The 16,132-nt window shown below is 40.3% G+C and overlaps 1 protein-coding gene across 1 annotated transcript; it reads left to right on the top strand.

Annotated features, from left to right (window-relative positions):
- Positions 1 to 1,826: 1,826 nt before the first annotated feature.
- LOC149107542 (uncharacterized) lies at positions 1,827 to 11,040 on the top strand. The gene is made up of 3 exons (XM_089295149.1): positions 1,827 to 2,117; positions 4,549 to 8,647; positions 9,782 to 11,040. Exons 1-2 carry the CDS (start codon positions 1,871 to 1,873, stop codon positions 8,643 to 8,645), a joined length of 4,344 nt encoding a protein of 1,447 aa, XP_089151275.1. The 5' UTR covers positions 1,827 to 1,870; the 3' UTR covers positions 8,646 to 8,647; positions 9,782 to 11,040.
- Positions 11,041 to 16,132: the final 5,092 nt, after the last annotated feature.

Here is a 16,132-nt window from a genome sequence, read left to right as displayed (position 1 = left end):
TAATTTATATGAAAAAAAGTCGACCGTGATTTTGCATACTGATAAAGGTTACGTTGTTACAGTGTTTGAAAAAGCTTGCGTTAATCAAGTCGCTTCCAAATAACTTGTAGATATTAAGACGTACAGTGTGAACAAGCGATTCCACGGACAATAATACGCCATAGCTATCAAATGGTCTGTTTAGAAATTACCATCGAGGGTTCTACGTCAATTGCGTGGGCCGGAGAGCGCCGTGATAACTAAGTGGGCGGCTTTAGCAACGACGACGGCGACGCCGAGGAACATGTCGAGTCAAAAATCAATTTATATTTTACCGGCGAAATTCGCTATTATCTAGATCTGTTCAGTGAAACCGTGCTCAGGCTAACCATGCAACTACAGCGTTCAATTTCAAGTGGAAACACGAAAAATTAGCCGTTGTCGTTCGCGTTCCTCAGACTACACAGAACTTGGTCATATCATGTTGTTGTTGTGCAGAGGACAGCATAGAAATGTGCAAAGATTTATAACGCACGTACACAGCCATTGTTTTGCTCATTAAACTTTATGTTTGGTGAGATTCTCTTTGCCTTCGTCGTCGTGGTTTCCTTAAACTCCCTAATATTTCAAGTAAACAAATATCTTGCTGCTTTCGGATTAATTTCAAAGGATTTCTTAACTCGTGAATCATCTAACATAGAATTCTACTTCCTTAGCTCGCTGTTAGGGAAGTGCTATGCAATGAAATTAATTTGCATATAAACTTGAGTCATGCTTGGCGCCCAAGCCTTCAACATGGCGGCCACAATGGGGCACCTTCATTGAGTTTGTTAGTGTTGTCGTAATCTGCTTAAAACGTAAGTATAAATTGTCTGCTTACACGCACTATATGCTCTCATCAAGACGACTAGCTAAATATTCGGGTTTTTTAAACTTTCTTTTCTTTCAAAAAAAAAATCTTACTGAATGATCTATTATCGAAATCAGAAACATATAATTTGCTTCTGTCGAAATACACGGCGTGCTTAATAATGATGCTGACTGTTTACAAACCAGTATCGGCGTGAAGAATCATTAACTGACTCACGCGCGTGCTAAACAGAGTCTTGTGCGACGTTTTCTGAATAGGCCAATAGGCCATTTGCGATTGCCTTTTGCCTCTGTGTCAAAACGAGCGCGTGCGCGCTTATACAGTAGAACCCCGCCTTACGGTCACCTCGTTAATTACGTCACCTCGTTTTTACGGCCAGTCTTTTCTGTCCCGGCGAAACGCCCATACATTTTTTCATAAGAAAACCCCGTTAATCCGGCCACTCTGTTAATACGGCCAACAGCCACATTCTGAAATCCTAACTGTATAATCGTCTACAATTTTACCCCGTTAATATAATACGGCCTCTCGAACCAGTTACGGTCATCTTTCCATTGTTATTATTGTAGGTTTTGATTGAACTCTCAACTTTTTTTAAAATCAAACTTGCATGTTTAACGCTTGTTAAAGAGCTGTCGCTTAAAAGTGAGTTGTGATGTCTGTCAAGAAGTCACTTAAAATAAACCAGTATGAAATTTGATCCTACCCCGTTAATATCATACGGCCACCCCGTTAATACGGTGAAGTTTTCATGGCCAGTTGGTGGCCACTGCATTGAATCACATGTAAAATCTTTCAGTTTCAAATGATGAAGGTAAAAGCACTCAATAACCGAAGCTCCACAAGCTTACAATATCATCTACTGACTACAATAAGTCAATGTTTAAATATGTGTTTACATGATGAAAAAGAGTTTCTTTTTTTAGGTCGGAATTTTACCCGCCCACTCTTCCTCGACTCATTTTTTTTACCGATAGTTTACATGAAAAAAGCTTGTCCTTTCTTACCAAGTTCTCGCTCATGTTCTATAATTATGTCCTTATTAATCATATTTCTGGTTTTCAAATGATCTTCTGCAAAGATCACGCGCAGACAAACATTTCGTTTCTTTTGTTTCCGCTTGGCACGTCAGATGCTGCGAAACTGAAATGGTTTTTAGGATGGATAATTTATGCTAGCAACACAGTTATAAGCAGTAACACACAAACGAACCTCTACAGTTTTTGTTTGGGAGAACGAACGGCTGAACACAGGCTACTGCGCAACGGTAAGTTAGTCGTTATTTTGTTCAAACCAATGCATTATTTGGGCTTCCACCGATAACATTTAACATATTATTCGAGATATCACAAAAACCTCCTCAAATGATGTAATGTTTGGCCGAGTTAAGACGCAGAGTTCCCGGATTTAAAACCTCTGCTAGCACAAATCTGCTAGCAGTCTATTAATGATTTGCCTCAGGAAATGCTACATGACCCGCCCGACCACTTCTTCGGATTCCCTACGTTCAAGCTTATGAATAGACTACAATGATCAAGAACGCACCTTTATATTTAGTTGACACAGAAACTGCCCACCTACCGGCACCAAGTAGAACTTCAAATCGCACCATGACACTACAAATAAATGTTCTTTACCGTGTACATGCACTGCATGGCTTTGCTGGACGACCTATACGGAAGTCGGTTTCGGGATGTTCTGTACAAGCAACATCACTTACCGATCAAACTCGAACTCATTCGTTGTTATACAGCTTGATTTAAATCCATTAAAACTTCTCTAGATTTTGTAATGATACTTTTTCTCGGAATTTTGAGACTCGCCAACTTTAGTTTAGTTTCAGTTTCGACTTTTTTCAGTGCGAACTTCACTGTGGTAAGAAAAACTAATCTCTCATTTATTTCAACCAGTCCAAATTAAACTCGAAACTGTTCGGTAAAACTTGGTTTGATTTTGTTTGATTGATAACACTGGTGTCCATGGCGCATCAAGCTAGACAATTTACGCGTATCACGTTACCCTGCTGGGAGGAATGAGGCACTGAGTATAACAAGGAATAAATCTGAACAGGTTGATTTTGTGACTTGTAGCTATCGATGCGTATTTCGGGCTTCTTGAGCTACTTTTAGCTTCTGAGGGAGAATTAAAGAAGAATCGCGATTCACTGTTTTTTATTCCATATCCCGACATTGATTTTAAAAGAGTCTTTCGTTCCACTTGCCGGAGAGCGAAATCATGTTTAAACCTGAAGATGTTTACATTCAGTATCTCGGCGTTACAATTTTTATGCGTTTTAAAACCCATCTCGCATACCGCCAAACAGATTCGTTATATGATCATCGGTTTTCCTGGAATTACGTGAAACACCCAAATGTTTCGTAGGTGCCATGCACTTTTCCAAGGGAACTCTCCTGAGGCTGGAGTCCATCACTAGGAGCGTGCAACTCCCATACTAAACCTATATCACGGCAGTTTTACAGACAGGTCTATTTTTAGGCTTCTTTTCCCGCAAAATAGGTCAGTTTCGGTCAATATGGGCGCGCACCGCTAAGGAAAAAAATGGCCAACCTTACATGAGGAGCCCATCACTTCTACCGGTGTAATGATGACGTCATTTAACAATAAATTCCGTGCTTGTGATTGGTCACTGAAGTTCCTATGGGGGTCTGAATTCGGGATAAATTCAAACAAAAAATAGATCGGTCTGTGAAAACGCCGTGACCAGAATATAGGGTAGCTGCGCGCTCATAGTGATTTGCTCCTGACTGAGGTAAGAACCTAATCTTGTATTTTTTGCCTTGTTAGTTGAAAAATATATCTTTGGGAAATTCATAACATCACATAGTGAAGCTTAATCGAACAAATTTTCCTCCAAGTTTTTTCACTCAAATTTCGAAGCCTTTTCGCGCGTATTTCAAGCTCAGTTAACCCAATCGCTCTGATCTGGGCATTATTGGAAAGATCTTTTCCTGTTGCAGACCTTGAGTAGAGGTAATGCCGATTATGGTCAAAGGTGTTGACGTCAGAAATGGAACAAAGGACAATGCTCATCAAGGCCGGTTTCGGCCTGCACAGGAGTCAAGATAATTAAAGTGTGCTTGCAGTACTGATCCCTCCTATTCACGGTCGATAACACATTCAGTAAAGAAACGGGGGATTTATGTAATATATCAAACACGAAAGACCGTGTTTGACCACATTTTCAAACACCGAGAAGAGAGTTGAAAATACGACGCGCAGCAGAGTATTTTTGATGAACTTCGAGGTATTTGGATATGTGGTCAAACACTGTCTTGAGTGTTTGATATATCTTCTCAATCAAAACTAAAACTAAGGAGAAAACGGAGAAATGAAATCGTGAAAATCTATGCTAATAAAGTTCAGATATCCAAACACCGTCACGGTCATGATTTCGTTTGTTTAAACTTGATGAACTATTAATGACTTCGAGAAGACTTTTTCAGGTTATTTTTCGTTGTAATGGAAAGGTTTGACAAAGTCTGAGCACGAGGTGAAAACCTAGTCTGAGTCAAACCAACGTGTCCCATCTTGCATAAAACGGCCAGCTAGGAGCCAATACCAGGCTCACCTCCAGCATTAAGTTCGCCGGTACTCATTTATACACGTAGGAGAAGAGAAGTCCAAAAGTATAATGTTATTTTACACTATAGAGCTTGAGTGGTATTTTCTTTTTACAGGGCTTATAGAAGAGGACAAAATGAACAATCTAGACTACGTTTTTCAAGTCATCTGTGTTGGTTTGGCTATTGCAACTTTCCTTCTCAACACCGGTCGGGGTGCAAAAGCTATAGAGATCTGTAAAGAATGTTTGATTTTCGTAAATAATGTGATGCCGAAAGAAAAGGAGGAGCAGGTTGTTAAATTAGTTAGCACTGCTATCTATAAAACAATCTTCATGGCGTATTGTCTCACCTTTGATTACACAAATGCCATAAAATACGGCAAGCAACTTCTTGACATTTACCTAGAGCGTGGAAAAACAGGCGAAGATGAAGGCATTCTATTATTAGAACTAGCCATGATCTATGAAAAACATTTTAAATATGTAGAGGCAGGAAAACTTTATGAGAAAGCGATCAATATCATGAGAGAAATTGGTCACAGGAGAGGAGAAGCAGCCGCTTACGGAAACTTAGGAGTTGTGTTTGAATCTCTTGGTGAATACGATAAAGCTATAGAATATCTTGGGGAAACACTTGCTATCACAATTGAAATTGGTGACAGAGTAGGAGAAGCAAGCTGTTACGGAAACTTAGGAACTGTGTTTCTATCTCTTGGTAAATATGACAAAGCTAATGAGTTTCTTGAGAAAGCACTTGCAATGAGGATTGAAATTGGTGACAGAGCAGGAGAAGCAAGCTGTTACGGAAACTTAGGAACCGTGTTTATGTCTCTTGGAGAGTATCACAAAGCTAAAGAATATACTGAGAAAGCACTAGCGATCAGAATTGAAATTGGTGACAAAGAAGGAGAAGCGGCAGATTACGGGAACTTAGGGGCTAACTTTAAATCTCTTGGAGAATATGACAAAGCTAAAGAGTATCTTGAGAAAGCACTAGCGATCCAAATTGAAATTGGTGACAGAGAAGGAGAAGCAAGCTGTTACGGAAACTTAGGAACTGTGTTTCGATCTCGTGGTGAATATGACAAAGCTAAAGAGTATCTTGAGAAAGCACTAGCGATCAGAATTGAAATTGGTGACAGAGAAGGAGAAGCAAGCTGTTACGGAAACTTAGGAACTGTGTTTCGATCTCGTGGTGAATATGACAAAGCTAAAGAGTATCTTGAGAAAGCACTAGCGATCCAAATTGAAATTGGTGACAGAGAAGGAGAAGCAAGCTGTTACGGAAACTTAGGAACTGTGTTTCGATCTCGTGGTGAATATGACAAAGCTAAAGAGTATCTTGAGAAAGCACTTGCGAACAGAATTGAAATTGGTGACAGAGAAGGAGAAGCAAGCTGTTACGGAAACTTAGGAACTGTGTTTCGATCTCGTGGTGAATATGACAAAGCTAAAGAGTATCTTGGGAAAGCACTAGCGATCCAAATTGAAATTGGTGACAGAGCAGGAGAAGCAAGCTGTTACGGAAACTTAGGAACTGTGTTTCGATCTCGTGGTGAATATGACAAAGCTAAAGAGTATCTTGAGAAAGCACTAGCGATCAAAATTGAAATTGGTGACAGAGAAGGAGAAGCAAGCTGTTACGGAAACTTAGGAACTGTGTTTCGATCTCGTGGTGAATATGACAAAGCTAAAGAGTATCTTGAGAAAGCACTAGCGATCAAAATTGAAATTGGTGACAGAGAAGGAGAAGCAAGCTGTTACGGAAACTTAGGAACTGTGTTTCGATCTCGTGGTGAATATGACAAAGCTAAAGAGTATCTTGAGAAAGCACTTGCGATCAGAATTGAAATTGGTGACAGAGCAGGAGAAGCAAGCTGTTACGGAAACTTAGGAACTGTGTTTCTATCTCGTGGTGAATATGACAAAGCTAAAGAGTATCTTGAGAAAGCACTTGCGATCAGAAATGAAATTGGTGACAGAGAAGGAGAAGCAACAGATTTCGCGAATTTAGGAAACATTTTTCAATCTCGTGGTGAATATGACAAAGCTAAAGAGTATCTTGAGAAAGCACTTGCGATCAGAAATGAAATTGGTGACAGAGCAGGACAAGCATCAGATTTCGCGAGCTTAGGAACTATTTTTCAATCTCGTGGTGAATATGACAAAGCTATAGAATATCTTGAGAGAGCACTTGCAACCAAGAAAGAAATTGGTGACAAAGAAGGAGAAGCATGCTGTTACGGAAACTTAGGAATTGTGTTTCAACAGGCTCAGGAATATGGCAGAGCTAAAGAATATCATGCCAAAGCACTTGCGATCAGGCATGAAATTGGTGACAGAGAAGGAGAAGCAAGAGATTACATGCACTTCGGAACTAAGTTTCTATTTCGTGGTGAATATGAGAAAGCTAAAGAAAATCTTGACAAAGCACTTGCAATCACAGTTGAAATTGACGACAGAGCAGGAGAAGCAGTCTGTTACGGATACTTAGGATCTGTGTTTCAATCTCTGGGTGAATATGAAAAAGCTAAGGAATATTTTAAGAAAGGACTTGTGATAAGTAAAGAAATTGGTGACAGAAAAGGAGAAGCAGCAGAATACTTCAACTTAGGATCATTGTTTCATTTTATTGGTGAGCCTGTCGTTGCTGAAGGTTATCTCGAGAAGGCACTTTCAATTAATCAAGATTTTGGACACCTAGACGAAGAGTTTGCATGCCTTTGTAAACTTACAGTCGTGAAGATAGCCCAAGAAAAGATCCAGGAAGCTTTTGAGTGTGTGGTCTTGAGCATGGAAACAAGCGAAAGTTTGCGTGCTTTTCTAAGAGACAACGATCAATTTAAAGTATCGCTTTCAGATATTCGCAGCTTTCCTCATCGGATTCTCGCTGTCTTCCTTGTTTTTTCGGGGAATCCTGACAAAGCCCTTTATGTTACAGAGCTGACACGCGCTAGGGCCTTGGCAGACTTGATGGCAACTCGGTACTCTGTTGAAAGGCAAATCTCAGCTGATCAGCAATCTTGGATTGGCATAGAGAATATTGTGAAACATGAAAGCAACTGCTCTTGTCTGTATTTCTCTAATTATGAGAACGCAATGTTTTTGTGGATTATCAAGACAAGCGGAGTCATGCATTTTCGAACAATAACAGTAAATGAAAGTGATATCGCTGCCGGATCATCTGACAGCTTGGAAGAGTTTTTTGCTAAACGCTTCCGCAGCTTTGGTATTTTACCCGAAGAGGATTGCGAAGATCGATCTTTAAATGATATTGAGCCAAAACCAGATGTCTCTCATGAGGAGGAGCTCGCAGCTTTGCGACAAGGAAGGGGTGAGGATGATTCCGAACTGAATCTAATCTTGTTCTACAATATGATCATCGCTCCTGTGGCCGACTTACTTGAGGGGTCCGAGATCATCATTGTTCCTGATCCCTGCTTGTGCCATGTTCCATTTCCAGCTTTACTTGATGACAGTGGAAAGTACTTATCAGACACGTTTAGGATTCGCATTGTTCCTTCCTTGACCACTCTCAAATGCATCCAGGACAGTCCTACTGACTATCACAGTCAGTGTGGTGTTCTGATAGTCGGTGATCCTGAGGTTGGTAGAGTGTGTTATAATAGTCGTCGTACAACCTTCAAACCATTGCCCTTTGCAAGAAAGGAGGCAGAGATGATTGGGCGACTGCTGGGTGTTCAGCCTTTGTTAGGAGAGAAAGCAACCAAGCAGGCGGTGCTTGAAATGCTACATTCAGCAGGTCTGATACATTTTGCCGCACATGGTGATGCCGAAAGGGGAGAAATTGTCCTCTGTCCCGGGCGATCTACTGAGAAGTTTCCTACAGAAGAAGAGTACCTTTTGACAATGTCTGACATTTCAGAAGTTCAACTTCGAGCCAAACTTGTTGTACTTAGTTGTTGTCACAGTGGACGTGGGAAGATCAGAGTCGAGGGAGTTATTGGAATTTCTCGAGCGTTCATAGGATCTGGCGCACGCTCAGTGTTAGTGGCACTGTGGGCCCTAGAGGACGAAGCAACAGAGCAGTTCATGAGTCGCTTCTACGAGCATCTTGTTGGTGGAGAGAGTGCCGGTGAATCTCTTCACGAGGCCATGAAATGGATGCGGAGTAACGGCTGGTCTGAAGTGAGGCAGTGGGCACCATTTATGTTGATTGGAGATAACGTGTCATTTAAGTTTGGAAAATAAGGGTAAGTTTTCAGATAAGATAACAATAATTTTATCATTCTTGGGTTTTGAAGCCAGTATACTTTAACTTGCATTTCTTTAGAAGTGGCAAGATCCCGGCAAATCATGCCAATTCTGTTTGAACATTGCTTCAACTATTTGAGGATGTCTTTTAATATAAACTAATTTAATTTGGAGGGTGTACAATGCACTGTCAGAAAAGTTATTTGTAAATGGAAGGAGTTTTTACCATGTGATAAACTCTCGACTGGGTTAAACGTCTGATGGTTGAATTTTAGCAGCCAGGCCTATGTATTCTAATAAAAAAGGTTGGCCAATGATGGAAGGCGATGTGGTACCTTTTCAAAGGCGGTTAAAAATGCAAAAATATGAAATACATTGAAATTCTTTCATAATCAATAGTTCATCAGTGATTGTACTAAAATCGTCTGTAATAGTCAATTTTGCGTCCTATCCTTTAACGCTGCGAGATTCAGAAACTGTTGTTTAACCGTAAAATGCAATAATTGTTTGTCAACTCTATTGATCAATTAGAGCGCGCGTAATATCTCTGGTATTTTATAACGGTCGATAGCAACCACTGGCGTATTTCTCAGTGAATTAAAAGTACGTTAGTTTGTTAATCCATGGCCAATAAGCACTCGTTTTAGTCTTTCGGATCTCCCCAAGTAAAACCCAGACCTTTTTGGTGTTATCTTTTAGAACCAGAATTGGCTTCATACAACTGAGGAAGTGGCGTTTTTAATTTCTAATGAAGGCTTAACTGAGGCTACTTTAACCCCCCCCCCCCCCCGGAGGAGACGGGGGTGCTTGTCGTACCTTTTAGGGTTAAAACAGCGGTTTTGGTACCTTTTAGGGTGTTTAACCTCATACGTCGTACGGCGGAAGTGTCAGTGTGTGCGTTGATTTAGAATTGGTACCTGTTAGAGGTGAAAACATTTCAAGCCGCGCCCACAAAATAGGATCTTGGTACCTCTTAGGGAATCTTTTCAAAATTTCCGACAAGCTCCCCCGTCCTTTTTACAGAGGAGTCCCCTGGGGACTTTACCCTGTTTACATCAAGAAGGAAGCCATTTCAGTTGGCGAGTGAGTCTTTTGCTTACTCACAGTAACTGGTTGTTTTCCTGTTCTTACAGAAACGTTTTGCATCAGCCTTGTACTTGGGTCTGACACTGAAATCCAAGATGATCGTCACGAGGCATTTTCCCCTCGACTTGTGTCCTGAGTACGAACAAGTTTGAGTCAAAGCGACATTTTAATTTTTGAGTGGAATAACTCCGTGACAAGACTTCTTAATGCGATAGGCAAATAGTAACAAGTGATCAGTAACTAAGTAAGTAGTCAGTAATAAGTGATCAAGTCCTGATTTCCTCTTACATGACCATCAAATTTTAAACAGACAGGTGATGAGAAGAACGAAAATCATCAACTAGCAGATATTGTCTTGATGAACTCTTAAATTTCTCGGAGCTAACATCAACTGAAATGTATGGCAACATGAAGGGAGAATCGGCATTTTGAGCTTAGGACTGAACTGAAGATCACTGGCAAGAGGATTCAGCAAATTTAAGTTTTTCCATGAACTTTTTTGAAAACCTTGGGTCGTTAAGATAAACTAAATCAACGCGTGGCTGGTTTACATGGTAAAAACTCGTCGCCGGTGGAACGGCTACCCCCATCCTCCTCGAACCAGCCTGTACTTAGCGTTTATATCAGAAGAGTTGTCCATTCTGACCGCAGCAGACATTGGCCACCTAAGGTTTGTTCATTCTCTTCACGTCTCTATATTTATCCCAGTTAGGGGTGGGTAGTGATATATTCTCCATGCCTTCAAAACAAGTTCTGTTTCACAAAGGGGCACCCTGCTGCCCAAGACTTTTCGTGTACTAAGTAAATGGTTCTCTGTTATTGATAAACCCTCCTACCACACAGAGCTTTCTTCCTTGTAAAACGGCCCAGTGTTTAAGTTTTACATGCCGTGTATTACACTGTGATAAAACACGACGGGCATTTGAGAACACGAGGGAAATGTAGAATACACGAGTCGCAGGGGAGTGTTTTCTACATTTCTCGAGTGTTCTCAAATGTCCGGTGTGTTATCACAGTGTAATACAAGGCTTAGGCTTCTTTATTTGCTTTATGATATAGATTTTACACGTCGCGAGTAGAAACAAAGAAAATGTTTTTCTCCATCTCTAACAAAAATGTTGACTAGAGGTAATGAGGCGAAAAACAATAAAACAGGCTTTCTCTCTTTATATTCTGATAAAAAAATGGCTTTTTTTACCAATCAGAGCGCGCGCAAAGTCCTATCTCCCTTATAGACTTATTTCAGTTACAATCAAATGTTTTAGTAAACCGTAGTAAAAAAAAAACAAAACAAAACAAAAAAAAACTAAGAAGTGTAAATAAAGTTCAGTTCCTCGGCCGCGCTTGTAGAAAGTCGATTTTTGTCTCTTCTGCCTGTAGGAATATCCCATGTTATTTTCATTTGCAAGATGTAACGATGACTTAGCTTAGGTAGTCTTAGGAAAAGTAAACACATATATTAAAGCACTTTTTGCTACCATGTCACGATCGTTAATTTGCTGTCGACGACATTTGGATGATTACGACTTACATTGATACGTTTGTAATACATTTGCTTTCTTATATCTTTGATATATTGTAATATCTTTTTCGTAGTTTTATATTTTACTTTTAAAGTCAACTGTAAAAGAACCAACGTAATTGGTCGAGCCTCATTAAATAAAGTTAGTTGATGTTTTTATTATCATACGCTGTGGTCACTGCTTTCTCCTTTCTCATTGACTAACACCCGGAGGGGGACTCCCATATAAAAAGGACGGGGGGGTGCTTGTCGCACCTTTTAGGGGTTAAAAAAGTAGTTTTGGTGCCTCTTAGGGTGTTAAGCCTCAAAAGGTCCACAGTGGGAACTGTTCCGGCACCTTTCCGAGTATTGAACCGAAGAAATAGGACAGGCTTTAATGAGTTATGCAAGAATTGGTACCTCTCAGAGGAGAAAAAATGTAAGCCACGCCCACAAAACAGGATCTTTTTACCACTTCGGGGTTCTTTTAGGGTGAGGTAGCAGCTCTCGTAAGGTCTCACATGAATGGCTTGATACCCCTTGAGAGAAGAGTAGAACAAACAACAGAAACAATGACCCTAGCCCTAAAACAATAACAGCTGCTAACTATGAAGAGAATTACAAGCTTACAAGAGCTGCTACACTTTTGTTCCTATCAAAATATTCGACGAGCAGCCCGTGCTTTTTATATGGGTATCCACCCCCCCCCCCCGGGACTAACAGTCCAGGCATTCCCTTACTAATGTGATCTGCTGGCGCATATATCAGATTAAGCTAGATTATAAATCTTGTAAACCATCACGCAGTGAAGCAAACGTATCTTGGCTGTTGGTCGTTATCTTCTTAAAAACAATGTGTAACTTCAGCTGGGATTAGTCGGAGATATTAATTACCAGCAATGTAAATCCGAATTGCAATAATGGGTATGTCTGTAACATGCACTGTAACAAAGCACCTAAGAATACGCATGCATTGTATTATATTAAACAATACAGTTCTTATTATGATACTACCAGTAGAGTGATTTCACAAACCCCGATTCTTATATGCTAATTAGAATCCTCCACTGAATGCTAATGAGTGTGTACAAAAAGATAAAACTTCCACACGTGCGCCTACAACAGACAAATAAACACGATGTTTTTAAAGTCTTTTTCATTGAACAGATCTACAAGCAATTTGTGTTCACAATCCAGATGCCGCTTGGAAACGTTCATAAAGCTTAGCTTCAACAACTGCAATATGTCTGTTATTCGATGACAAGAAGAAATAACTCGGATGATTACGTGCACACGCTAAAACGTGCTTAAAAAAGAACTAATTGCGTTTTGGCATTCAAAATTACTGTGCGTCTATAGACAGTTCAGTACGTAAATAGAACGTGTGCGCATTTGTGGACATTTGTGGAGAACTGTTGAAGTTACGTTTTGCCGTATCTTCTGGACTGTTTTGAAGAGTCTCGCCCTTCTTTCAGATAAAAGGGCAACTAATTTCATGCACACAGGCATGAGCCAGCGTGGGTGCCGCCAAATCTGACCTCTCGCTTTGTAAGCTTTCATTTCCTTAAAAACGTGTTCTATTTTTACCCTACTCTCAGACAGAAGCTTGTTAAACCTTCGCGCACGCCTTCTGTCCCTGTTATTTAATAAAGACATCCGGTTAGCTCTTACGGGTGTCAGTAGTGACCCACCATCTGGATACGCCTTATCAGCCAGAAGTTTTGCATTGGGTGGTAGATCCAAGTTACGCCCTGGACCAATATGTTCCATCAGTCGAAAGGAAACCGCATCGTGCGTGCTCCCGGCCCTAGGAATCCAGCCTGAACAAAGCGGATATGTCCTTCATTGTCCATCACTAGTTGAGTATTCCTACAGTGATAGTGCTGATATTAAAAGCAACAAAAATGCCAAAATATTAAACACCACCGCTTGGATCTCTTGTGCGTCCATTTTTATTTACAACAGTGATTCCACGAATTTGCATCTTTTGCACGTGTGAAAATTTTTTTTTTTTAAAAGAAAAACATCATTTTGCGCTGGCAGTCATCCTTTTAGGAAGTCCCAAGCAGGGCTTTTCTCAAAATGTCAAATTTATGGCGCCCATGGGACGCAGAAATCGAAGAAGAGTCGGTGCGTTCTGAAAACAACTAGGATAAAGGTAAAAGCTTCAATAAAAGTATTCCACGCTGATGACTCCATGTCAACGAAAAGCGGAAGCTGTTAAAAGAAAACTTGACAATGAATTGGTCGCTTCATCATTGGATAGTTCGGAAGAAGAGAATGGTAGGTACGACGAGAAGAAGCGAAAGATTGATCGCGCAAAAGAAGCACAACTTGCCCATCAAAAAATGTGTCAGAACGCCATGGACACCATGAACAATGTGAACGACTTGCTCACAAAAGTGAATACCTATTTAGACAAGGCCAAGAAATAAGGAAGAAAAAAGCCATGTTTTTGCTTAATATTTATTCTAGTCGGGCAGTTCTCAGTTATTTAATTGAACTGTTTAATGTAAGGTTTGTTTAACGCATTTTGACCACTGAAATATAGTTTCTGTTTGAACCTGTTTTGCTCGGTGCACATAGCTAAGCTTTCTAAATCGGTTCAAGTTTCAAGCGAGACCTAGATTGAAATGAGATCTAGAGCGATTCTGCTCGATAAAGAGAGATTAAAACATTGGAAGCATTGTTGTTTGTGTTTGCGAGAAACCATCTGGAAATTAGAACGGTGTACTTTAGAACGTGCTGGCTCTATTGTTAATTCTTGCACATTACCATTTAAGGATTCCAATTAGCATATAAGAATCGGGGTTTGTGAAATCATTCCAGACCTTGAGCTAAGGGGAGGGGTTGGGGGTTGGGCCTACCCTGCCGGCTTCTCTTCCTTCTGCGATTTTTTCTTGTTTTACCCAAAGTAAGGGGGGCGGCCCCCCGGGTCCCTCACCTAGATCCGCCACTAACTACCCTAATAACACGTGGTTAGTGGCCAAAAATCCCGAATTGAAATTCACGCTACTTGCCACCAGCTATAGATTCCGAACACGTACCAGTCTCTCGCTTGTTGCAATTGTTCGCTATTTCGACTGCGCTCATTCGATTCACGTCAATAATGAAGATTGACTATACTGAGAATTGGGGCTGCGATATTTAAACCGTAGATGCTAAGAAAACTCAACTGGAGTTTAAATCAGTACTCCTGAAAAGAAAGTAATAAATAGGAGAACGAAAAGAAAAAGAAATCATATTTTATACGAACACTGGAAATTATAGAAAAAAGTAAGATTTGTTTGGAAAACAGCGATTTTTTCCAACCGAAATCGCAATCGTTGAAAACAGCTAAAAACCGTGGCTAATTTTCGAAAACGAGAACGACGGATTTGTGTACAGCTTTTCTACCAATTTCTTCAAACCAAGACATGTCAACCGACATGTTGTGACGTCATTACGCAAATGTAACTTTACATGCTTTGTTATTTTTTTGTGCAGTTTGCGCAGACCTAACCAAATCTTTTGGGATGATAACTGTATTACACCTGTATTACGACGTATATGGAGGCTGATTCATCTGTACTGTAAAGAGAAAGCTCTGTTGAAAGTAAAAATCAACGAAGACATGGACGAAGAAATAAGTGTTTTCTTTTATTATTCAGGAAATAATATATTTGCGTTTGAAAGCTCGTAAACAGTCCCTGACTAGGTGAGGAAAATCCGTTGTTTGATGTATCGATTCTTTACCGGGATTTTGCAAAATAAAGGTTACGTTGCTACAGTGTTTGAAAAAGTTTGCGTTAATCAAGTCGCTTCGAAATAACTTGTAGATATTAGGACGTAAATGAGGATCAACCCATTCCATGGACTATACTGCGCCATAGCTATCGATGGTCTGTTTAGAAATTGCCATCATGGGTTTTATGTCAATTGCGTGGGCCGGAGAGCGCCATGATAACTAAATAGGTGGCTTAAGCAACGACGACGGCGACGCGAAAGACCACGTCGAGTCAAAAATCAATTTATATTTTACCAGCGAAATTCGCGATTGTCTAGATCTGTTCAGTGCGTCAATGGCTCTAAAACCCGTGCTCAGGCTAACCATGTAACGACAGCGTTCAGTTTCGAATGGAAAAACGAAATATAAGCCGTTGTCGTTCGCGTTCCTCAGACTACACAGAACTTGGCCATTACATGTTGTTGTTGTTGTTTTGCAGAGGACAGCAAAGAAATGTACAAAGATATACAACGAACGTGCGCAGCCATTGTTTTGCTCATTAAGCCTTATGTTTGGTAACATTCTCTTTGCCGTCGTCGTCGTGGTTTGCTTAAACTCCCTAATATTTCAAGTAAACAAATATCTTGCCGTTTTTGGATTAATTTCAAAGGATTTCTCAACTCGTGAATCATGCAACATAGAATTCTATTACCTTAGCTCGCTGTTAGTGAAGTGCTATGCAATGAAAATTAATTTGCATATAAACTTGAGTCATCCTTGGCGCCCAAGCCTTCAACATGGCGGCCACAATGGGGGACCTTCATCGAGTTTGTCAGTGTTGTCGCAATCTGCTTAAAACGTAAGTATAGATTGTTTGCTTACGTGCATTATATACTCTCATCGAGACGACGTGCTAAAAATTCGGGTTTTTTAAACTTTCTTTTCTTTTAAAACATAAATCTTACTGAATGATCTATTATCGAAATCAGAAACATATAATTTGCTTCTGTCGAAATACACAGCGTGCTTAGTAATGATGCCGACTGTTTACAAACCAGTATCGACGTGAAGATTCATTAACTGAATGTTTTTTTTGAAACTTGCGTCTGCTCGGTTAAATCTACAAGCGGTAGTGAGGGACTGGTGGTTGATCGTCGGGTGGGTGCTCAAAGCACGAGCAAAGACATGTTTA

The sequence above is a fragment of the Orbicella faveolata genome, unplaced genomic scaffold, assembly GCF_042242905.1.
Source record: "Orbicella faveolata isolate gen_17 unplaced genomic scaffold, um_ofav_v1 contig_26, whole genome shotgun sequence".
In the NCBI taxonomy this organism is placed as follows: Eukaryota; Metazoa; Cnidaria; class Anthozoa; order Scleractinia; family Merulinidae; genus Orbicella; species Orbicella faveolata.
Note: the sequence above shows the minus strand (reverse complement) of the source record. Positions and strands in the feature narration are given on the sequence as shown.